Genomic DNA, 26,042 nt, shown 5'->3' on the forward strand with positions numbered 1-26,042 from the left:
AAGTGAAATGAAGTTTATAAGATTTACAGAAAGTATGCAATAATTTTTTAAACAAAATTAGGCAGGTGCATAAATTTGGGCACCCCAACAGAAAAAAATACATCAATATTTAGTAGATCCTCCTTTGGCAGAAATAACAGCCTCTAAATGCTTCCTATAGCTTCCAGTGAGAATCTGGATTTGGGTTGAAGGCATTTTGGACCATTCTTCTTTGCAAAACATCTCAGGTTTGTTGTTTTCTGAGCATGGACAGCCCGCTTAAAATCACACCACAGATTTTCAATAACATTCAGATCTGGGGACTGAGATGGCCATTCCAGAACATTGTACTTGTTCCTCTGCATGAATGCCTTAGTAGATTTTGATCAGTGTTTAGGGTCGTTGTCTTGTTGAAAGATCCCGCCCCAGCGCAACTTCAACTTTGTCACTGATTCTTGAACATTATTCTCAAGAATCTGCTGATACTGACTGGAATCCATGTGACTCTCAACTTTAACAAGATTCCCAGTACCTGCACTGGCCACACAGCCCCACAGCATGATGGAACCACCTCCAAATTTTACTGTAGGTAGCAAGTGTTTTTCTTGGAATGCTGTGTTCTTTTTCAGCCATGCATACCCCCCCTTGTTATGTCTGAATTAGTCCATTTAAGTTTCATCAGTCCACAGCACCTTATTCCAAAATGAAGCTGGCTTGTCCAAATGTGCTTTAGCATACGTCAAGCGATTCTGTTTGTGGCGTGTACGCAAAAAAGGCTTCCTCTGCCTCACTCTGTTCTCTGCATCTTCCTCTGCTACGTCAACCACCTGCATGTCCTCCCTCCGGTGTGGATATTCAATTTGTTATCTGCATGTTTTGTTTGGCAAAACTTATGTCAGATGAGACCAGCACTCCGAATACACTGGATTGCATGGCTGAGATTTAACAAAAATTATGGTGCTACAAACAGTATGGTACTGATGAATCTGTCTGGAGTACGCAGTTCTGAACAAAGTATACACACCTGTGCAAGAAGAAGGCTAGTGAGGGAAGCCACCAAGACACCCGTAACATCTCTGACAGAGATATCGGTTCCTGTGGCTGTGATTGGAGAAAAACTGTGAATAGTGTAATTTTGGTCTATTGTATCTCCCAGTTCTACAACTTCATGGTAGAGTTGAACAGAAATTAATTTCAGCTGCAGTTTGCCAGTCAACACATGGGAGACTCAAGCCTAGATTTGATTCATTTTCTTGTAACAAAGTCCTTCTGTGTTCCACTACACCATGAAACAGTATAAGTGCCAATGCAACAGACAAAAGTTGCACGAAGCACAGTCTCTCTGTAATCATAGTTTATCATACCTTCAGGGTTGTAGTGGGTGTCTTGTTGGCTTCCCTCGCTAGTGTCCTTCTTATATGGTCGCTTGGTTTTTGAGAAGTGCTTAGTCCAAACAGATTAGCCAGATAGTACTCTTTGTATTTCTTAATGATTGATACAAATAAAGTCTAAGTCATGTTTGAGTTCATGTATCCACTGTTTGACTCGTCTGAAGAAAACTGGCAGTGAAAGTGATGATTTACTACAAATTCATAAAAATTCACCAATAACTGGTGAATAACAACAATTCACCAATTATTGGTGAATAACAACAAATTGATTCATTGGTGTTTATTGTCTACTTAAAATTCAGAGGTTTTAGTTTTATTTTCTGCTTTCACACTTGTTTCTTAGTATTTAAAGTTCTTGGCTTCACTTCCATAGCTTGACCATATTTTTATTTTTATATTAATTTTTTTTTCAGCTAATTATTTTCAGTGTTGGAGCACTGGTTAAGACTTAAATTTTAAAAATATTTGTTAGTGTGTGGAAATTGCAATGGCTGAAAGAAGGAGCAACAATTTCCCATTTTGACAATGCATTGGCATTCCACTTTATTTCTCCCCTTTTTTCACACAATTCACAGATCTTTTATAACAGCTCGGCTCCGCCCATTAACCTCACAGGGGTTATGACAGGACAAACACCACAGGGGGTCGAGACAGCTTGTTGTATGCACAGCAGGAATGCATATTGCCAGTCCCCCATGCAGGGGCCGACACAGGACACAACAATATCCGAGACAGGTTGTTATATGCATAGCAGGAATACACATTGACAATTTCCCATACAGGGGCTGAAACAGGAAACATCAATATGCACACCTTGGTGTGTTAACACCTGTAGAACAGAGGTCACACTCTGACCACTGGTGGTGACACTTTGGAATGTGTTTCCCACATCTGGGCAGGTTACCACATATCAAACAGGAAATACACTCAGTATGGTGAATTATGTCCATTACGTGTTGAATGTCTACCACAAGTGTGTGTAGTGAAGTAAGTTCCCCATGAGGGTAAGGGACACAACTGTAAGTTGTTGTAAGTAAAGTCAACTTCTCAAATAAATAAACAGTCAAGACGTTGCTGCACATTTGAGCAGGTTTTGTCAGCATTTCAGGGCTTCTAGTATGTTTCCTACTTGACATCCAAAATTCAGTAAAAACTTTTAAAGGTCCAAAATGTATGATTTGCGGGGTTTTTTTTTCCCACATAGAGCTTTGACGTCCCAGCATTAATGTATAGAAATTTCAATTTTGAGAGTTTATAGTTTTGCATTCTGTAATATTTTACGCTATATTTGCAAACACCAATTATATTGTGACATTTGGGGTGAAAATCCACATTTCAGGAGGAATTTTGTATTTAATGTCTGTTAATGCATTAACTAACATGAACAGCATTAGTAATTGATTGCTAAACTCAGCTGACTCTTAATTCACTGTTAGTTAACCCTTATTGCTTCATTAACTAATGTCAATTATTGTACCTTTATTGAAAATTGTTGCTGAATTTGTGTTGTGCTGCAAAGACGGTGATATAGTACATACCCCTGAAGAACCAAAAGTATGAAGGCTGTCTTAAAGTCTGATGTGTCCCAATTAGTGATATCAGACTGTAGCAGTTTCAGGACTAAACTTTGTATCTTTGTAACTCTGTATGGAAAATCACTTCAGCGTGTTTGTGTGGTCGCTTTCTTGATACAGCGTGACTAAACTTACAAGTATGTTTGCAATAGTTTCACTGCATGCGTCTGTGGTGGTTCATACATCGCGTGGATGTCAGTCGGGCCCTGTGTGCTTAGCGGGCGCCCTGCCGCGCCGCTCGGGGGTTAAGGTGTACGTGTTAACAAGCTGGTGCTTGTGGGTTCAATATCCAGCGCCCCGCCCCTCCCCACAGCCTCTCCATCGGCCGACAATCTGTGCTGCGAAGAGCGGCAACAGTGCACCACGCACAAAACATTTGGAAAATCAGCTTGATTTATTTTTACACGGCCAAGCTGATTGCCAAACTACACAGGGGTTTTAGCACACAATGTTATGCTGCATCATTTAATTATTTAATTCACTATTTCTGTGTTGTTGATTTTTTCCCCCTTTGATAGAGATGGAGAGTAGAGAGAAGGCAGAGTGGTACAGAACAAGCTAGAGAAAATGTAAAGCCATTTACAGGAGGTTATATGTAATGTTCAGAGTTTAATTCTAGCAATTTTACAATATGTTTTAGTTGATTAGAATCTGTATATTCTTTGTGTTCTTGAAAATGCTAACATTTCCAATTTCCAACGTGGGATTTACCTCTTGATGCCTTCCAAAGAGTTATTTTTTATTTTTATGCCCATCTTTTATCAAGTTACGCATTTGTGTGTTTAAACAAATGAAGTGACTCTCATCATTTTTTTTTTTTTAGTCACGATGATGACTGAATGCACGAAAGTACAGCAACAGCACAACTACAGATGACTAATGTCGGTAACTGGATTTATGTGTTTTAAAGTTAAAAACAAATTAGAGTCACAGAGTCATTAACAAAATTACCCTTTTATATTTGCATTTTTGTTACACAATGTAGTCAGATGGAGTTTAGTCAACTGGTCACTGTGGTGTGACTTGTTTCTGGCAAAAGCGATTGTCTGAGATATAAAGGAAGACAGTGGGAAAAACACCCGTGTGGGGAAAATTATGTCACGATGTCTGCAGGTATGTAAAATAATTGATTTTTGAGTAATAAAAATGTGAAATAGCTACAGTTCTGTGATACAGCTTCTTTTTTTTTAAATAAGCAGAACTGGTAAAGTGATCAAATATTTTTGATCATCTAATAATAGTCTTAAGTTAATTATTATTATTAAGGAAAAGCAGCAGTTTTCCAAATATAAACTCCTGTTTAAAAAAAAATGTTTTTGATTGGTTGCCTTAAACATCGATGTTTGATATTTAAACCAGCCATACCTAAATTTAAGAATGCCTCAGCCCTCTTTGAAATCTGTAAACCTTCTGTGGTCCATCCAAACTTTAAGCATGATTTTTACTGACATGTCAGACTAAGATGAACTGTTTCCATGTATATATTATTTCAAACTAACACAGACTTTGAGTCCTATGGGTTTGTTTTACTACTTCTGAGTACAAAAAAAAAAAAAAAATTACACATAATTTTGGGGTAATTTTAAACTTCATTCCAAAATTGAAAATCAAAGATGTTATTATTTATTTTTAAGGACCTTGCAGGGCCTACCTGCAGTATTTTTATGGCCCACTAGGGGGCTGTGGCCCACACTTTGCTTTTGTAAAGATTCACAATAAACAAAAAATGCATCAATAATTATTTTTCCTTCATATAAAAGTAACAGCTTTTAAAAGAGAGCAGACTTTTTGACATATCTGATCTCGATGTGAAATATGAACAGAACCTGCTTTGATTTGTATCTGTTATTTTTCCTCTGCCCTCATTCCCCCACTCGCTCTCTCTCTCTCTTCTTCCTCTTTTCCTCCATGTCTTCTTGTCATCCTTTCTTCTGCGCTTTCCTCCTCCCCTCTGCATTCTGTACCAAACGCTGTGCAACCTTTTCTCACCCCACAGCTGTTCGCAGGCTGTTTCACCAATTATCACTGTGCATGTGCACACTTAGGTCACACACACGACAGGCCCACACGTCACACCAACGCTCACTTAAAACCACACGTAGTTTAGCAGCCGTGCATGTACACGTGCACGCGGCAGCCCTGTAAGTGCAGCAGCAATGTATATGCAGATGTGCCCGTAGATCCACAGGCTTCACGGGTCCATATGGCCTTAGCAAAGAAAGATGGTACACGCGTCTGGAGGAGAGCAAGGGCAGAAGGGATGGAGCGCAGGATGGAGGGCCATGTGCGGCATGAGCTGTGCAAGCAGTTGTTGAAGTATGTATGCCTGTGTATGTGTGTGTGTCTCTGTGTGTGTTTGCACCAGAGGCTCCAGGAGGTTGGTTAATGGAACAAATGGTCACAGCGGGCCAAAAGAAGAACAGGCTTACTGCTCCTGCGGGCGGACAGCGAGCCCCGGGCGAGGGCTGCTTCATCTGGGTTCCCATCTCGCTCGCGCACACACACACACATGTACAGGGTGCTGCCATGCCCCAGAAGCAAAAAAAAAGGATGCTCCCTGCAAAACTTTTCATTTGCAAATGAAGTTGGCAGCAGCAGTGAAAAAGAACACAGGGCGGGTTTCATCTGTTTCATCTGTGTGTTTGCCTGCAGATCTCTGTGTGTGATCTGACAGCGCCGAGCGGGATGATAAGAGCGTGATGTGGGTATAACGGTGATGAAGACAATCAACAAGGCCCACTGTGTTGTGCCTCACTTACAAAATGTCATTGTTAGTGTTTTCAAACTGATAAATACCGCTCACACTTTTTCACTCATCACATTAGAGCAGATAGTCCCAAACCTAAGAACTTTGGGGCCCACTTTGAAATCTGAAAATCACCAGGGGCCTGCCAAAACAATGTATAGACACACACACACACATATATATATATATATATATTTAACAATTTGAATTCAGATTATCATCATTATTATTACACCTGAAATGTGTTAGAGATCTATTTTTTCAGGAAGAACTGCTTAGTCCTCTCATTCATACACACACATTGGAAACAGTCATTTGTATCTTCAAGGGGAAAACATATTTTGGTTAGTGCCTTTTTAAGTTTGATACATTTTTCTTTTGTAGTTATCTAACGAAAACTTCATCATTAAGTGCAAAAAACAAATAGTCAATGTTGCTGTTGGATTTTGAGTATTTTTGTTTCATAGATTGATTCATTTCTAAACTATGCAAGGGATTAATGACAAAAGAAAAAGCTTTGTAGTTCTAGCATCAGTTGATTTTGTCAAGAGGAAGTTGAGATTATTTAAAAGTACAGCACACAAATTTTGTAACTTTTGATGAGAATAACAATCAAATTTAACAAAAATGTTCCACTTGAAGGAATAGCATCGGTTATAAAATTACAGTTCTTTTTTTGAGATTCCTGGAATGGTTCTGCATCTCATGTCACACTTCATGCTTAAACATTTTCTGTGATTAATTTTTTTTTAAAGTGCCTCCCCCCCACTCCTCATTCTACAGTTTTCACCCAATCTTCATAAAATTTGGCACATACCATGTTTGAACCAAGCCAAACAAACGTATTACTGTGTTTTGTTTGTGTTTTACTGCAGTTGGCTGCCAAAGTTGAGTAAGCTATATCTCGCAATTGAATTACTCAAGAGGCTCCCAAAGTGTGGGCCATGGTGAAGATACCACAGGTGGACCAAACGTGTGTCCAGACTTTTGACTGGTAGTGTATATTTATATATGCAGTGCTGCCAAAAACTTTATGTACTCTTGCACTTTTATGCGTTTGAATTTTGTGATGACGTAATAAATAAATAAATCGGGCTTCTTTTTATTAAATTCCCGTAAATGATGCCCTTTAAACCCACAGTGAAAACTAATCTCTACAAGATTACATAAATGAAACAAAAATATAAACTCCAAAACAAAGGTGTGCATAAGTATACATACCTTTCAGTATTGCAGACCTAAGAGCAGGTTTTCTTTTGATAATTCAAGGGATGAATACATGAATATTTTAAATCTTTAACAAATATAAACAATATGGTACTCTGGCAGTTCTGCCTGGAGGAGGCAGTTCTCAAAAAGTGGTTGACTGTGCAGGATGGAGACTAGTGAGGGGAGCCACCCAGGACAACTCTGAAGGACTTTTTGGCTTCTGTGGTCATACATGGTGCAATGATTGTTTGTCTGTTGCATCATCGCTCACAACCTCATAGTGGAACAGAGAAGGATTTCCACACAATGAAACAGATCAGATCTGCACTTGCATCTCCCATGTGCCTTCTCACAAACTATAGTTGAAATTTCACATCTTTCTAACAAAATCCTTCTCCGTGCCAGTCCTCCAAGAAACTGTATGATGCAACAGGCATGTGTCTGCCACACAGTACCACACTGTTAGTATTTCTTCATGATGGAAGTGAATCCAACACATATTAAGTGGCTTGACAATGTTTATGTCTCCATCCATGAACTTTTCTCAAGAAAACCGGCAGTAAAAGTCATGTTCTGAAATTTTGATGTCAGGACAAAATTCAGACATGTAAAAGCTCAAGAGTTCACAAACCTTTGAGGACCGCTGTATGCTTAGATGGTTTTCAGATGTGAATGCTGCATGTAGCCGAAATGGCAACGGAGAAGTCTCAAGTGCACGAAGTCCGAAAAGGAATAAGTTTTTTGTGTTTGTTTCACACACTTGCACTTTCCTCTGGATGGCGCTGATCAAATGCCCTCTCCTGTTTGGTCTCGCTTCTCCTCGTTTCTTCAGTCTGTGCGTGGCCCAGCTGGCTCCTGTAGCCCGGAGCAGCCACAGGGCAGCCTGCTGAAAAAGCATTGTCAAACGGTGGCTTTACAGCTCTATCACATGCACGCACAGACGCGCAGATTTGCAGCTCAGATGTCGAGCTGTAGCCAGAGGCTTGCAAGCTGGAGCGTTAACTGTGCAAAGCATCACATCTGAAGCCCCAGTCTCTGACACTCACTAACATTACTCGGTTAAAGAACAATGAGAAAACTAGCACAGAAACACCTTCAGAGAGAGAGAGAGAGAGAAAAGTTCAAAGTGACAACAGCTGAAATGAAACACTTTCATGCCAGGAAAGCAAATATTCCAACAAAAGGTGTCCCGGGAGTAACTGCATGCAAGACATGTTAGATTTGCTCGCAGCATGAATGTGTTAATACAGCAGGAAAAGAAAAAGAAAGCTGAGCTACAAGGCTGTACAACATGGTTCAACAAAAAGTCAAAACTTTAAACCAGAAATGTTTTAGATCATACATGAAGCTGTATGAAGCTGTGGTTTCTCTGCTTCACATCCGCAGAAGGTTGTAACTCCTAAAGAGGTGTCTGGGTGTCTTGGTGTGCTGATCACTCATTGTTGAAGTTATTTAAAAAAAGGGGTTTTGTTTAATTACAATCCAGTCTTCTTTCGATGTGTAGAACAGCACTTTAGAAATGATGTATTTTTATTATTTTTTCAAATTTTATTCAAATTTATGTGCACACATTGATATTTTGTAGTTTTCATTATTTGTCAAAGCTTTAGTCACAGTTATTAATCTAAAAAGCTTTGCACAGAACTCTGTATTTGTAAGTTCAAAAACTATTAAAGTTTTTAATGTTTTGTTAAAAATCTGGCATATACTCCGGGGATGGTTGATAAAAAACCTGAGCTATCAAGGCTTATAATAATAATAATAAAATTTAATAACGCCACCTCTTTAGCTTAATCTGTTTATATAATAGTGTGTTTCATGTCCTTTTCATCATGTTTGATTTTTTTTAAAGTCCTGCAAACAAAGCAGCTGAACAAACCTGGCAACAACGCGAGTGACTTCACAGAGCACACCTTCACTCTGCAATCAGACAAACCAGAAGCCCTGAACTCTGTAACCGCGGTGTGTTCATCTGTCTGGTGAAGTAATGATTTTTGGCCTCGGCACACAGCCGCCATCATGGAAAAGTTCCATGTTGATTCTGTTCAAACACGACAGGGCCACTGTGGATCGAGCTGCTTGCTCACTTGGCGTTTGGCACCGAAAAGAAGCAGGAACTAAAGCCTTTTATTCTGCTCTTCACTACAGTGGCAGCATTGCTGGGGAGCAAAGTACATCAAAGCTAAAATAACCTTCTCGCTTCTCATGCACAACGTTATCAGACATGAGTGGAAAAATTCTGCTGCCCTTTTCACACAACATCCAAACTGTAAAACAAATCACAAACAGGACTTCAATTCTGTTTTACAGCTACAATCATTAAAATTGAATTTTTGCACAGTGGCCTCGAGACACCATACATGCACAAAACATAAATACAAAAAACAAAACGCCTGCTTCAATTCTACAACAGGTAAAAGCATAAAAAAACATCTTGCAAACTGAAAAGATAAACTGAAACTGAAAAGTCCCTTCGGCTGCTCCCTCGTTTGTACTCGGGGTCGCCACAACAAATCTAAGGTGAATCTTCAGGTTGGAAAAGAAAAACACGTGTAAACATGGAAAATACAAATACAACCTACAGCATATGTAACAGTTTAATCTGTCAGATTAAACGTGTCACACAGATGTTTTGCAAAGCTTCACAACACCAGAAGTACTCATAACATGAAATGTTTCTGCTGGGAGGACTTTAACTGATTTGACAGTGCCAAGCAAAAAAAAAAAAAAAATTAATATGAAAATATAGTTAGCTTAAGAGTAAAATCATTAATGACGTAAATAAATAAAATCAACTGTGCCGACCAGGTGAATAAAGAGTGGAGCACCGTGATGCACAGCGGTTCATCACTTCCAGTCCTCCATTGTGTTGTTAGTACTTCCGTTGTGTTGTGGAGCTTTGCACTGCACCTGTTTTGTGAAATACCAGCAGACGTGTCATCAAATTAAATTGCTGCACGTACTGCAGGTTACTTTTTGTGTTTTTGTGTTGGCAAGCATTTCTTTAAATGTGCAAGATGTGTTTTGATGCAACTAACTGTAGTTAAATTAATGCAAGGATTTTGTTTGTTTGTATTTGTGTTTTCTGCATTTGTTAGTGGTATTTTGATTCAGAAGTGTTGTGGCCTTTACCAGCCACCGTAGGGTTGTGTGCTTTAAATTGCTTTCACATCAAGTGTTTAAATTCAGAGTGCTTTTACATCAACAGTTGCACATCATAAATATCATAAAAACATTACAGTTACAAACAGTAGCATTACCAAATTAACACTGCACCCATTCAAATATAGAATAAAATAAAAAATATATTTAAATAGATAAAAAAATAAATAAATGTGGCTAAATTAAATGTGACAGATGCTGAATACATTACTTGTACTCGTAAGGAAGAGATTTAAAACAGTCTACAGACTCAGACATGTTTTTATCTCAGCTGGTGAACTTCTCCGTAGAACAGGCACATGATATGAAAAAACTGTCAGAATTCTTCTTTATCCTCTGGACTCATAATAATCTTGCATTTGGAGAATGCAGAGCACAGGATGGCACATCTACCAGGTAGCCGAGTGCTAGATCTTTTAACATTTTGAAATGATAAGTTGATGGTGTAATGCAGAGAAGAAAAATCCCCCCATGGGAGAATAAAATAATCCAAAGCAGAGAGAGGTGGCCTCCTGGGATCCAAAGTCATCGTGCCACCATTTGCGTTCACGCATCAAATATGTTTGCAGGAGCAACAACTGGCATGACAGGGTGGTGCAGAGGAAGAGGGGACTGGCCTTCAGGCGTGCTTGTGCACACACACAGACACTGTGTCAGCCAAGAGTGTGAGGGTCGTGATGGTGCGACTAAGATTAGGGGGAGTGTGCGTGCATCCTGCCGCTGCTGGCCTGGAGCTATGCTGAGGCGTCCGAGGCTAGAGATTAAGAACAGGATTGTGATGTCAGTAACACGATGCATTATGGGCCTTTTCTTCATTTAAGTGTGAGCTGTGCTGGAAGTGGATGGAGATAGATGTTGCTGTTCTGTTTGAAAGTTACATTGGGAACATTAAAAACTTGCCAGAAGGGTCAGCTGTTGTTATAAAATGCCACGACCTTTCACACTATCGGAATGGGAAACATTCATGGAATGATGGGAGATTTTTCAGCTTTCTAGCACCAAGGAGCTCAGGTCGCCGAACTAACGGAGGCTAAATCACACTGCTTGGTGTGCAGCTGTAAGAAGGAAAAACATCGCCTTCAATATCATTTGCAAACACGTTTGCATGTTCATGGCATTTTGATGTGGATACAACTACACCATGTTTGTACGCGAGTGAGGGAGAGAGTGACAGTGAGTGGCGACCTAGCTTTGTGCACATGATGGTCTTCTGTTTCCTGACTCTGAAAATATGCAAATCCTGCACCCATCAGTTGGTAAATTGAGTCGTCCGCCACAAATGAGTTAGAAAAAAAACTGTCAGGAAATGTGAGGACTGATAGCTCCTTAAAATCAAGTGACCATTCTTTGAGTTCATAGGGATGACCTCCAAATACCATAGCAGCTCTGGAGTAAGTTTCAGGGCCTCCTAAACTAGTTTACAAAAAACCCACGACTTATCCCCTGGAAACTATAGAGTATGTTGATTTATTGTTTAGCTCTTTTGAAATCGCTCTTGATTTTCTCGCTGTTCATTTGTGAATTTTTTTCTCCTTTGTTCATCATTCATTTGTGTGTCTTTCTTGTCACTTGTCATCATTGTCTATCTTTTTTTTTTTTGGTTTTGTGTGAATGAAAATTTTCAATTTCAATTCATTTTCATTTATATAGTGCCACAGTTGCCTCAAGGCGCTTCACACAAGATCTAACCTTACTAACCCCCAGAGCAGCAGTGGTAAGGAAAAACTCCCTCTGAGGAAGAAACCTCAAGCAGACCAGACTCAAATGGGTGACCCTCTGCTTGGGCCATGCTACAGACATAAATTACAGAACATTTCATAAAACGAACATACAGGAAATACAGTTGGTGCACAGGACAGGAGGGTTTCCAGCACAAAAATGACACCCATCTCTGGATGGAACTGCACCTTAAACAGAGAAAAAAGAAAAAATAGAACCAGGCATCAGAAAGACAAGAAATAAGTATAATTTGCCAACATTAAAGAAAAACAGGAAATACTAAGATTATCGCCGGCCACTAGCCCTAAGCTTCACTAAAAGACCCAGAATTTAGGTAAAGGTAAATTTAGGTCTGAACCTTGTGTGGCGCTGTGGAATTTAGCAGCGTTGAGCATTTCTGTAATTCTGTACTTTGCAGAGTTTATATAATCATCATCATATTGGAACAGAATGTATATTTTTGATTAAAAATCACATTCAACTATTTTATAAAAAGTTGATTAACAATGGATTGACTTGACAATAATACTTATATATTTATGTTCTATTGTAGCCCTTAATGGTATTAATTTCACTAACTCTGAACTGTTTACTCTGTAGTTGTACTTTCTGTTCGTCCTCACTTTGAGAATCACTGCTTAGCATTCTGTTTCTGACCATACTGAAAACCTCATGACAGTTATTTACATCTTTTATATTATAGAAGTGCGCATAGACTTTATTTTATTTTAATAATAGACTTAACAATAATAAATCAGTAGTATCAAACAGAGAAAAGCTCATATGGTTGAATTGATATTTGTTATAAGTATTGTCTTAGTTATCTATGTGGAACGGAGACTTTTTAGCTCCTAAGCATGACATTGTGCTTAAATTTGATATTTGGTTAAATTAAAGTCTTTTATATGATCTGAAAATATGAGCGATAATGGAGCGTGACGGGGGAGCGAGTTGATGACAAAAATAAGATTTTTCGCCTCAGTAGTTTTTGAGCTCTGGCTGCAGGCCTGAGCTGGCTCTGTTTGTTGTAACCAAATGAGCCAAAGCTGCCTCAAGTGTTGAGAATGAATATTTTTTATGATCTGACTTTTCCACGTCGTTTCTCAGAGAGCATGTTTTTTTCCGCCCTTTGACCTTTCTGTGTGACTGTTGCGTGTTGATCGTGTGCACGTTGGCCGACCTGCGCTGCTTATTCTTCTCATCTCTCTGTGAAAGAAAACAAAAAACATTTTCTCCTTTAAACTCACTCTGTCACGCTTCTGTGTTTCTGTAAATAAAGAGTGATTCTCCATAATCGGTGCGTTCACTGACAGCTGGAGCGCTGAAACAGTGAGACGAAAAAGCAACCTTTCAGTTCTTTAAAAAAAAGATTGTTAAAGTAATTTGATAACGGGGGGGAAAAAAACATTATTACACTGAATCAAATTCAATTTGCGTTTTGTGTTTCAAACAAGTTTTAAAGTACTATACTTTAAACCAAATATTATTTTTATTTTCTCTCTGGTTTCAAGTAGCTTTGAACTAGTGAGTTAAAACTATACTCAACAAAAATATAAACGCAACACTTTTGGTTTTGCTCCCATTTTGTATGAGATGAACTCAAAGATCTAAAACTTTTTCCACATACACAATATCACCATTTCCCTCAAATATTGTTCACAAACCAGTCGAAATCTGTGATAGTGAGCACTTCTCCTTTGCTGAGATAATCCATCCCACCTCACAGGTGTGCCATACCAAGATGCTGATTAGACACCATGATTAGTGCACAGGTGTGCCTCAGACTGCCCACAATAAAAGGCCACTCTGAAAGGTGCAGTTTTGTTTTATTGGGGGGGGATACCAGTCAGTATCTGGTGTGACCACCATTTGCCTCATGCAGTGCAACACATCTCCTTCGCATCATCCGTGAAGAGAACACCTCTCCAACGTGCCAAACGCCAGCGAATGTGAGCATTTGCCCACTCAAGTCGGTTACTACGACAAACTGGAGTCAGGTCGAGACCCCGATGAGGACGACGAGCATGCAGATGAGCTTCCCTGAGACGGTTTCTGACAGTTTGTGCAGAAATTCTTTGGTTATGCAAACCGATTGTTTCAGCAGCTGTCCGAGTGGCTGGTCTCAGACGATCTTGGAGGTGAACATGCTGGATGTGGAGGTCCTGGGCTGGTGTGGTTACACGTGGTCTGCGGTTGTGAGGCTGGTTGGATGTACTGCCAAATTCTCTGAAACGACTTTGGAGACGGGTTATGGTAGAGACATGAACATTCAATACACGAGCAACAGCTCTGGTTGACATTCCTGCTGTCAGCATGCCAACTGCATGCTCCCTCAAATCTTGCGACATCTGTGGCATTGTGCTGTGTGATAAAACTGCACCTTTCAGAGTGGCCTTTTATTGTGGGCAGTCTGAGGCACACCTGTGCACTAATCATGGTGTCTAATCAGCATCTTGGTATGGCACACCTGTGAGGTGGGATGGATTATCTCAGCAAAGGAGAAGTGCTCACTATCACAGATTTCGACTGGTTTGTGAACAATATTTGAGAGAAATGGTGATATTGTGTATGTGGAAAAAGTTTTAGATCTTTGAGTTCATCTCATACAAAATGGGAGCAAAACCAAAAGTGTTGCGTTTATATTTTTGTTGAGTGTAGATTAAATTTGGATACATTAAAATAAATAAGATTTTTTTTTGGTTTGAAATTGCTGTTTAACAAGGATAGATTGTTTTTCAGTCACGTTTCAACCACTTTAAACAGGATTTATATGGAATCATCCAGATGTCAGCTGTTTGTGAAGTGATACCAACTTGCAGCAAAAACAACGGAAAAATGGTTTAAACTCCGTTCACGTAAATGGGAGATAAATTAAATAAAATGAATACAAAAACAGGTTTTGATGGAAATGTGATGCTCTGTGTTTGGGGCTTTAAGGTAAAAGTGAAAGGCTTTAAAAAAAATTGGCAATTTATACACAAATGATTTATCTTTTCAATCTAAATTTAATTAATAATAAAAGTTGCTGCCCTGCTATTTTCTGTCTTCCTCTCATTTCCCTGAGCGTTGTGTCACTTCTGTCAATTCTGTCTCTTTGCTCATACTGTAGCCTTCAAATATGAAATTCAGAGTTTGATATGGATGTGATATGGATGCACATTTGTGAACCATCCAGCAGGTGCCAGTGTTCAGCATGTTTTCCTTTTGATATGGACTCAGCTTCGACAGTGTTCCTGAACATTGTTTCAAGTTTACTGACACTAATTTGCAGTACAGATGCAAAGGTTTTGGCACCAAACCCAGCCACATCTTCTATTTATTCTTTAATTCTGGTTTTACTTTCCCATTCTGTTGTATATTTTGTCCTATAGTTGCCCATGTAGGGGGCATCATGTTTTTCCACATGGTTGCTAACCTAAATTAATAGCTGTGGGTGGAGCGCACGAGGTGCCAGATTCAGCTGGTGGCAGATAAATAACATGTAAGTTTAGCCACAGCTGTTCTTACAGTAATTTTACATCTTCTGTTCACGTTCATTAACAATTCTTTGGATTGATCTGGTACCTCAAAATTCACCAACAACTAATCGTTTCATCCTCATTTGAATTTCATGAAGTAATCTACATTTTTGCTGTCCACGCCTTACTCTGTTACCAGTGCAAGAAACATATATTTACTTGCCATTTTGTGTGTGTGTGTGTGTGTATATATATATATATATATATATATAAAAACTCCTACATGGATCTGTTGAATGATCTTTTTCTTTTACCAGCTCTGTGTATCATGACGTTAGCGCTTTACCTTTGGACCGCGTCTGTAGGACATGCACGCTCCCACCTGTAAATAAATATGCAAACACAGACAAACACAGAGTTTAGACACTAGCTGAGGGCTACGGCTGATGTATGCCGCAGAGAGCAAACTGTGTGTGTTGTAATTAATCTCCTTAGTAGCAGCACTTGATGGAGAGTGTGGCGGATCGAGGTGCAGATTGTGAGGCGAGTTTGATTATCGGGCTGTCAGGGGAAATTACTACAAAGTGCCTCCCAGCAAAATGTGCTTTTATTGTGTTTGCTGTGGTACAGAAACACAAACTCGCCGTCACTGCTGTTCTGCCTCGTATTTTACGGTGAATTCGAAGAGCAGACTTATTTTGGTGGATTCATATGTGCACACACAGAAGAGCTGCATGTGTATTTGAGTCTGTCGTTTAAGCACGGGATCCAGCAGGTGGTGTCCTTTCACCAGGTCTAATCCCATCTAAACAGACAGCCGCTCCGGCTCGGCTCGGCCTGCCATCGCCGGGCCAGAGGCAGGGCCGTAACGGCTGCAGCTGGATCCTTCAGTCCTTCTGTTGCTACTCATGTTTCACCATCTGCAGACCTGTTCATCTCTCTGCACACTTATATGTCCCGTGCGGTTGCAATTAAACACGCACTTATTTATACCCTTAACTACTTAGTCTATAAAAAGTCAGAAAACAGACATTGCATTATCGCTGACCGGGCATATTCACATAGTTCTTTCTTTTTTGCATCAATTGTAACTTATTTGAACTGCTAGAATCAGCTTGAATACAGCTAACACAGTTTGAAGTGGGTTAAAAGCTGTTTAAATCATTATATTAGTGATAATAAAGGTGTTAAAATTTGACTGTCTCCAGCTTAGACAGAACATTTATTAGTTAAAATTTGTTTTAAACCAGTGCAAAAAAAAGAAGTTTTTAGTTAGTTTAAATTAGTTTACTACTTTGAAAATGGTTTCAAACAGTCTGTCCATGTTCAGTCTGCAACACTTTTAGACCAGTTTCTGAGTTTATTTAAAGAAAAAAGTAACAACCAAAAAGTCAGAACGAAGTCAAATTATTCTAGGCTTTGGAAAAGTCTAGGCATGTACCCTCTAAAATCCATTTTTTTTGGCACAGTAACTTAGACAAAATATATGCTATTATCTTGTAACTCACCAAATTAAAAGGACATATAATCCCACTGTCGCCAAGTGCTTGCTCACAGGGGGTCGTTTTTTCCGTAATTATTGTATGGCTTTGCCTTACAATATAAAGCGCCTTGGGGCAACTGTTTGTTGTGATTTGGCGCTATATAAATAAAATTGATTTATTTTTTTTGGGGGGATAATGGTGACAAACTCTTTTTGTCAGTTGATGAACTTTGATGCAGTAGATCAATTTGAAAAAGGAATAAATTTATGTTTCTGTAATATCTCATAGATGCGTCTGCCACCTGGTGGGTGGTTATAGGATGGTGGATTGAAGATGGATTAGGAGCAGGTGTGTTCTCAGTGAGAAGGACCATTTCTGCACAAAAATTTACAAAATCCAAGAATTAATCAGTTACTTCCTGATTGTTTAACAGCAGTTATGTTGTAAATCTTGAATAATATGATCATATTTCCACACAATCTTGTAGAATGGATTTTTAAAAATGAATTTAGCCAAAAGGAAAAAGATAATGAGGGAGATTTTTAAGAACGGTATACACAGTGAATGGGGCCCATGATAGAGACACTTTCCCCAGAGAAATGAACTAAATCAGGCAAATAAAACACTATTTTTCTGATTCTCTAACAGCGTAAATGTTCTAAAATGCAAATAATATTGTTACAAGTCCTCACAACACTACAGAAAGGATTTTGTATGAATTTAGCTGCAAGGAAAAAGATTGCAATGGAAATTCTTGAGCATGTTATATACATTTAATGAGGTTTGTAAGAAAGAGTGTTTTTGCCCAGAAATGTACTAAATCAGAGAAGCATTCCATTATTTTCTGTTAAACAGAGATTATTTTTTCTTTATGTCTTTAAACTCAAATAACAAGTCCACACAACCCTGTGGGAAGGATTCTGTATGAATGAAGCAGACTCCTCTGTCTCGCTCATCATTTGTGTAGTTTTAAAGCTTTATGCCAGTTTCCTCCCACAATAAAAACATGCATGTTAGGGTCCAATGTGCATAAGACGCTGCAGTCGTCATAAAACCACATGAGTTATGTGGTGGTGCAGCTGGACATGTGCGCTAATCAACCTCACCTCCTTGACCTGACCGAAAACAATGAAACTGTTATCAGAATAGTAGTTTGTCGCGCAGCTGATTGTGTCGGCTCTGCTGTCCAGCTTTTTGTCCATCTCTGAATCCAGCCAAGGCTTCTTTCCATCCTCGCCAGTTCTGAGTGGTGATCCCGCCAGATGTGTGGGTGGAAGGGGGAGTTAGCGTAGGGAAGTGCCCGAGCATTAAGCCGTATTAAGCCCTAATTAATGAACGGGCCAGGTGATAGAGGCCAGTTATTGGATTTTCTGCTTTAGCTGTTGGAAGGAGCACTAGCTTAATCACAGCCACACAAACACACACCCTGTGGGCCAGAGTGTACAATGTTAGACGAGCGGTGGATCAGAGCGAGAGTGTTTACCATCAAAGAAGGCCAGAGGTCTTCACTGCACTGACCGTTTGAGCTCTGTGTCCTGTTAACGTGCCTGTCGGGGTCGAAGCTTTACACACTGTGTTACGCAAACCCGCCGGGTGTCACCTGGTCAATCCTGTTTAAATGGTGTACTTCCTGTCAGACAGCCATCTATGATGGCTCCCATTGAGGGGTGCTGTCCAACATTTTGAGCTGTTTTATTAATTTGTCTGAAGGATCAGTAAAACATCACCTGGCTGTCACTTTGTCTTTTCAGGGATATAATCTGTCTCCTGCTGTGCTCGGTGCTTACAAGGACTGGGTGTTGGAAAGGATTGTGGAGTCCAGCATCTGTAGTGTATTTGTCAGCAAGGACAAGTTTACTGGCTTTGACTTTATGGATGATGCTGTGTTCTTTGCGGAATGAATAGTCAGGTTGTCTGGGTTTGCAGTTATCATGGCTCGAGACTAAGACCCTACCCCAATACTATAATATAAAGTGGATGAGAGTGAATGGATGGGATGCCAATCCATCACAGATTAGTCTTCCCCCCCCCAAGCCAAAGCTGGTACCAGTTTATAGCTGGGTGGAGTGGGAACGATGCTAATAGTCTTTTACAACAACACAGACTGTTACCCTGAAACAGATGCCTGGAATCGAACACTGGTCTATATATATTACGTCTTCTTCCACCTTTTGTACTTCATTATATGACCAACTGTGCAATTTATCCTGTGCGATAATTTTACCATATCTGTACTCACTATATTCTATTTTACACGTAATCTGTTCACATTATTTATGTACCCACCAGCAAACATTGCAACTTACTTTAGTCACCTTTCTTTAATGTAAATTTATATTTTTTCTTTACTACTGTACAACTCTTGCTGCTGCAACAATTTTCACTGCTGTGGGATCACTAAAGTTTATCTTATCTTATCTTAAGCTTGAGTCACACTCTGATGGATTGAGGAATTGTCAGAGTAATGGATACAAAATTTTGATATCTCTTTATGCCCCTTTTTGTACTTTTCAAATCCTTTTCTCATTTGTTAAATGCGTTCCTTGTCAGGTGATGTCCAGCAGGTCTGTGTGAAAGTTTTGTGCATGTTCAAAACTTTGAACAGATATCAGACAGGGAGCTTCCCTGGTGGTTGCATGTTTGTTTGGTAATTTGTTGTGCACTTGTTTGTAGCTTGTTGGTGGACATCCGGTAGGCGGTAGTTTTATCCATGCGTTATCTGTTTGCATCTGGAAGCACTATGCACACAGATTCAGTGGTTGTCCACTCATAACATCAGAGCCCTAAATCCACCGAAGACCAATGGATTAGGTGACTTTTGCCATTGCATAACTCGTTACTAATCACTTTACTCGGTTCGTTACAGTGTGACACCTTCAGCAATGTAACACCTTTCCCACAGCGCCACCGGCTCTGCGTACATGACAGGGGAAAAGAAAAACAACAAATAAGAGCTTGTTTCATTTCCGTGTTTTCTGCTGTGTGACAGAATGGATCCATTTTTAGAGTGGCAGACAGACAGGTTGTAGATGCAAATAATATTTTTGGTAGTGTGCTTATATCCATTCATTGAAAAAGATAAGTGAAAACCACATACACTTCCAGAATAACAGATTTATGGAGGAAAACCATTCGTACACACACCTTTATAACTCTGTCAGAAAGTATCTGCATACACATTCCTGCTTAGCACGGTTTTAGTTGTGTTTCGACACACACGAGGCTCCTGGTGCTTCCAGTCTTACTGCATGGTTATGAGATTTGTGGCAACTAAGATGACAAATGCATGTCTTTTGGACTATGACTCTTTGGGAGATCCTTGTGTATCACTGGAATGGTGGAGTGTCAAATGAAGTTATGCAGTGAGACTCAGATGAGGTGTACTATTACTTGCATTGTGAGGAAACATCTGCCCATCTGACCTTTTGCCCATGTGATACGATGCATCCCAGCACCTGGAAAAGACTAAGGACATGCCCATGTTTCACCTGGTTGCAGCAGATAGATGGCCACTTTCAGGAGATGGGATTGGATTGTTTGTTTGTCTGGGTGGTTGCCATCCAGACGGACACTGCACTCAGAAAGTACGCTGCATGGAAACTAATGATGCAATTCACAAACCCACTGGTATCACCTGATGGCATAAAACAAATACTTAGAAAAACCTCTGTGTGATATTTATTTCTTGAGCTAGAGACCGCTTTGGTGCATGAACAAAGGTCTGAGTAGGTGACCGGCTAATTGACATTTTCTCAGCGTGACTCTCATTGGCGTCGGCCTAAAGGTCTTCACACATTCAGCACTTGGCTCATGAAACATTTACAGCTTCAGCACAATAGGCATGGTGCGTTTCTGAAGCCGATACCTCACGCACTCATCTCTTCACTCACAGCAGAGCTGAGTTTGTGTTATTGTGTGACGTGGCGGCGCCCTGCTAAGCAGCAGAGGTTAGGCGAGTCGTTCAGCTAGGCTTCAGCTAGGACAGGATGGAAGGATGGATGGAGTGACATCAAGAAGGAAGACGAAGAAGAACAGAGGAGGCACTCGGAGCGATGAGGTTGTGATTTGATGTGGTGGAAGCAGAGATGAAAGAGTGAGGAAATGACAGGGTTGTAACACTTGGCAATTACGATGCAGGAGGGCGGGTCTTGAAAGTGTAGGAGGAACTACAACGGGCAGGGGCAGGGCTAGAACCTGCAGGACAGGGTGCAGAGGACTGAGCAGGACCAGATTGTGGAGGAGAGCTGGGATGTTCGCTACTCCCGTCTGTCGCACACAGGCAGCCCTGCAACTGCCAACATGACCAGCAGGGCAGGGGCATCTGTCTCCCCTCCAGCTACACCCGTCAACCCCTACACACTCCTTTTTTAATGTCTGCCTCTAGCCACCACTTTCACAATCCTCCTTTCTCAGCTCCTGATGCATCTCTGCCTGCTGCTTTCTCAACTTTTTAAAACCCTGTCAAGAAGTTACTAAGATACCAGAAGATAATGAAAAAAATGACAACCACTGTTTCTCCAAACCCAAAGCAGTGTCTTCTTTTGTCCGACAAAGAGCCCAAACCCTAAAGATCCTCCATTTTTATGCATCACATTTAAGAAGCTGCTTTTTTCCTCAAAGTGTTGATTATTTATTTTCTGTCACTCAACTATTAATAATGTATTTTATTATCAATTGTAATATCGGTAGAGCAGGAAGATCAGTGGCATAAGGTGTTGGGCTCCCAATGTGTCGACCTTTGTTTGATTACTGGTCACACTACCTCTCCTCTGAAACGCAACGCATCTGTGTTGTGTCATTCCACCCAGCAGGTAAATAGCTGCCGATTTTGGCAGAAGTAACTTGTATCGGACAAGCGTCCCATCCAGGGGTAGTTCCGCTTTTTACTATGGTATTTGGCGATAAGCTTCTTTTTACTTCATATGAGACCTGACTTGTTCTGGAAAACGTGTGCGCACAAAATCTATAAATGACACCCGCCCCCAGGACCCGAAAGAGTTGGACCTGCCTTCTCTTGCAAAGGTATTGTCAAAGCCAGACACCTTTGTCTACTGTCCCAGTCCACCCAGCTGCAAATGGGTACCAGGTGTGGGTGGGTAAGTAGCCCATCATGGGATCTCATCCCATCCAGGGGTAGTTGTACACACTTCTCCACTTTACCATATCTAGGTCTCAGGGCCTTTATAGGATCTCCTTCTTATAGCGGTGCTTTGCGTGAGAGACATGCACGGCTAAATAGGGATGCTAATCACACATGTAATTGTGCGTCGCAGTGCTGAGACAAATGAATGTGTAATTATACCTACATCTTGTGGGGCAGATATGTTTGCACATTCACTCCTGGGGACAAACCACCAGCCAGTTGTTAATTTCTCAGGGTAACATGGTTTTGATGGTTATCAAACTGATGAAGGTGTGGAGCCATCGGATGCTAGCACAAACTACTGTGGGAAAAATGTTTTGCATCATTGTGACTTATTCAGACAGAAAAACATTATATAAAAGATACAAATATGTCAGTCTAAACCAAAATGGGTCCAAATACCAAGTTTATTCCACTGGCCATGACGGCTGAGGCTGAATCACTCGCTATTAACCCAGTATACAGTGTACCTGGAAAGTATCACAGCGCTTCACTTTTTCCACTTTTTATGTTACAGCCCTATTTCAAAATGGAGTAAACAAATTTTTTCCCTCAAACACCCCATAATGACAACATGGAAAAAGTTTTTCTTGTAAAAAAACAAGAAACCACATGTACAGAAATATTCACACCCTTTGCTCAATACTTTGTTGATGCACCTTTGGCAGCAATTACAGACTCAAGTATTCTTGAATATGATGCCACAGGCTTGGTGCACCTATCTTTGGGCAGTTTTGCCCATTCCTCTTTGCAGCACCTCTCAAGCTTCATCAGGTTGGATGGGGAGCGTCAGTGCACTGCCATTTTCAGATCTCTCCAGTGATGTTCAATCAGATTCAGGTCTGGTCTCTGGCTGGGCCACTCAAGGACATTCACAGAGTTGTCCTGAAGCCACTCCTTTGATATCTTGGCTATGTGTTTAGGGTCTTTGTCCTACTGAAAGATGAACCGTCGCCCCAGTCTGAGGTCAAGAGCACTCTGGAGCAGGTTTTCATCCAGGATGTCTCTGCACATTGCTGCATTCATCTTTCCGTCAATCCTGACTATTCTCCCAGGTCTGGGGTCCCTAACTAATATTAGTTGGCTAATATTTGTTAGCTAATTAATGTTTGCTAAGACCAAGGCCTTAACAGACATCCAGGCCCTGTCACACCTCGACGATTAACCAGCGTCTGCTGACAGCCCCGCTTCAACCCAGTGGTTCTGGGCGGTACTGCACGTCAAAAACAGTAATTTAATATTATTTTATTTTTTTAATTTAATTTTTTATCTTGGTGGACCATTTTCATTGTGTACAGAATGCTGATGAGTGGACTGGCTGTGGGAAACATTGCAGTTAATGAATGAAGGGCTGTGTCTCTTTAAATGTTTAAAGTACTGAGTGGCTGCTTTCTGATCAGCGGACCTGATCAGGTCCGCTGATCAGGTCATCACAGACCCGAATAACTTTTAAAGCACCAGTCGACCGCGATCAGGTGTGATCTGAATGAAATGCTGTGTGATCTGTCGGTGTGGTGATCACTGACAGCCACGGCACTTTAAATGTAAATGTTTAAACAGCGCATTAATCAGGCGTGATCACCTTGATCGATCAATCAGGTCATCTGATGATCACACCACAGCGACGGCACTTTAAAAGTTGAAATCATCACAGCGCTTCTGTGTTCAGAGCGCAGCACCGGCATGAGAAACACGCCTCCAGCAGAAAAAAAAAAACACAGAGGGACTTGCTTTAAAACGCTGCATTTCCAGCCACGAATTAAAGGATTTTCCGAGGTCATCTTCAAAAATCAGGAGCTTTAACTGGATTCATGTCCGCCTGTGATGGTGAATTGGACTGAAATGAACAGGTCAGACTTTATATTTTTTCCGTGTGTGAATGAAACAGTTGTTCTGCATGAGGACTGCAGCTTTCAGCCATTCAGTGGCCAACATTAATGGACGTGTTTAAACTTACCCTTAACTTATTGAACTTATGCCAGCGTTTTTTAATACGGCTGGCATACGCTGGCTAAATCGTTAAAGGTGTGACAGGGCCTTTAATGAATGATTAGCTTTAGCCAGCTCATGTTAACTAAACTGCAGCTTAAGCTAACCATAAGAAACTAGCTAACATCAGCATTCATCTGTAGAAACGTGACATTCTAATTAAGATCCTCTGAAGGTAAGAAAGTAAAGTGTAATAAACTGATAGTTACTAACCTACCTACAGTGTCCTTTGGCTAGCACCACATATTGATTGGTGTGAAACAGGCAGACAAGACGTTCAACTCAGCTTAACAAACGTAATGTCCAGTGATTACAAGGATAAAGGATTATTAACAGAGTGAGAGGTCTGTATGTGGAAATATCAGATCGAGGTGTTAGTATAGACCGAGCGCCAGCGAGGTGCGTGCAAAAAACACAGAGATCTGATATCCCCGTATAGACCAAGCAAATGAGGTTAATGATGTTTATTATATGGCTGTTATAAACACGCAAACTTACAGTATCACCTGAATATGCTGCTGATGGTGTTGGGATTGTTGAACTTGCTAACAGATGGTTCGGTCGTTAGCTGGTAAGCTTTCAATCTGTGTTTTTTTTTTCAGATGCCGTTTAGAAATTTATGGAGTACGTTCATGTCCGACTTGGTTTTTCTAATCGTGCCCCCAAACTCTTGTTTTACAGTCTATGGTTTTTCCACTTTTGGGGGTCTAAGTCTTAAAACAGTTGGTCAAGAAAGAAATTTTGAGTAGATGATTTTTACTACTCAAGTTAGCTGAGGAATCATTTAATCTCTAAATAATTGTTGATGCCCATTTCATTAGCTGAGCAGCACAAAGTCCAGTAATACGAAAAACAATTTGTGCATCCAGTTCTCTTTCAATATTTACAACATTTGGTCTCATGTTAGCCAAGTGGGTTTGTTGGTGTTGCACGGTTTCAGTCAATATTGCGTTTGTGTGTTGCAGGCTGCAGCAGTTGGACCGTCACTGTCAGAGCAGCGCTCAGCAGGTGTGTGAGCTGCTGGCCAAACAGAAGCAGCTGATGCACGAGAGAAATGCACTCACAGAAGAAACGCATAAACTGCGCACACAGGTACATGCACAGTAGTTACATGTATGCACACACATAACCTGCCTCGTCTACACAGGAACGTGCAACTCTTGCTTCTGTTACTACTTGAGTTTAGAATGCCACCCCCCCACCCCACCCCCAGGAGCTCGTTAAAAGTTGTCAGATTGCTAAAATAAAATCGATAAAACATTTGTCCCTTCGTGACGAACGTGACTCGTCTGCCAACTGCTTCTGGATTTGCTGCAAAACGCCTTAACGCCATGTGCACAGCTTCCTCATCGGACTGTTTTTGTTGGCAGAATCCCTGCTGCTGGGGCAGCAGATCTCCTGGGATGCTAGAGCCGCCAAAATCTGTGATGAAGGAAAGCTTCAGGGTCTGTAGATCCATTTGAGTACTCAGCAGCGCTTTTGTATTCAAGGTTTAGAAAAACAAGAGATTATGTCTGTGAGGGAGAGTTCATGATGTGTAGGTGCTATAACATTTACTAACAGTGGACCATTCCAACCTGGTACAAGTCTGCAGGAGAACGAAGACTCTAAAGCAGTGGTTTTCAAACTGTGGGGCGTGCTCCCCCTGGGTAGCACCAGAGTTCTACAGAGGGAGGTGCAAAAAAAAAAAACTGTAAACACTGTTAACAAACAAAAAAAAGAAGGGTTGGCGGAAAGGTTAGAAAGCTCCAACTGTGGGATCTCTGAGAACATATCTGAAGTTGTGCATGTGGTTTTTAGATAATTAAATAATTTATGTGCAGATTATTATTATTATCAGATAGTTCACACTGAATGTTGTTTGTGTTTCTAGCTCTTGAACAAGAGATGAGACGTGTAACATCAGCACCCGTTTCCTGCTTCATTATCTCTAGATTTTTTTTTAAACCATGAAGTTCTGTCAAATACATATTAAAGTGTTTAGTCATGATTAAAATGTGGATATATCTTCATTTAATAGAAAGTAAACAATAGATTTCCTTCTCATTGTGTCTTATGCATTTTTTGCACATTTTTAATTGTAATTTGATAGGTGTTGATGCACCAGTTTTTAAAATCTGATCATCAGTTTTCTAGCAGCAAATGAACATTTTGTGTTTGTAAACACATTTCATTTTTGAATAAAAAT

At 40.4% G+C, this 26,042-nt stretch overlaps 1 protein-coding gene across 3 annotated transcripts in view; it reads left to right on the forward strand.

Moving 5' to 3' along the window:
- sdccag8 (SHH signaling and ciliogenesis regulator sdccag8) overlaps positions 1-26,042 on the forward strand; it is an 87,405-nt gene extending 61,363 nt beyond the window's left edge. Inside the window, exons 16-17 of one of the 3 annotated variants that reach the window (XM_034184575.1) lie at positions 24,820-24,946; positions 25,225-26,042. In XM_034184575.1, the coding sequence (XP_034040466.1) occupies positions 24,820-24,946; positions 25,225-25,317 (220 nt within the window). In that variant the 3' untranslated portion in view covers positions 25,318-26,042. Of the gene's footprint in view, positions 1-5,596; positions 5,687-24,819; positions 24,947-25,224 lie in introns of those variants that run through there. The other 2 variants (XM_034184576.1, XM_034184577.1) reach the window with 2 other exon arrangements.

This window comes from Thalassophryne amazonica, chromosome 13 (assembly GCF_902500255.1).
Source record: "Thalassophryne amazonica chromosome 13, fThaAma1.1, whole genome shotgun sequence".
NCBI lineage: Eukaryota > Metazoa > Chordata > Actinopteri > Batrachoidiformes > Batrachoididae > Thalassophryne > Thalassophryne amazonica.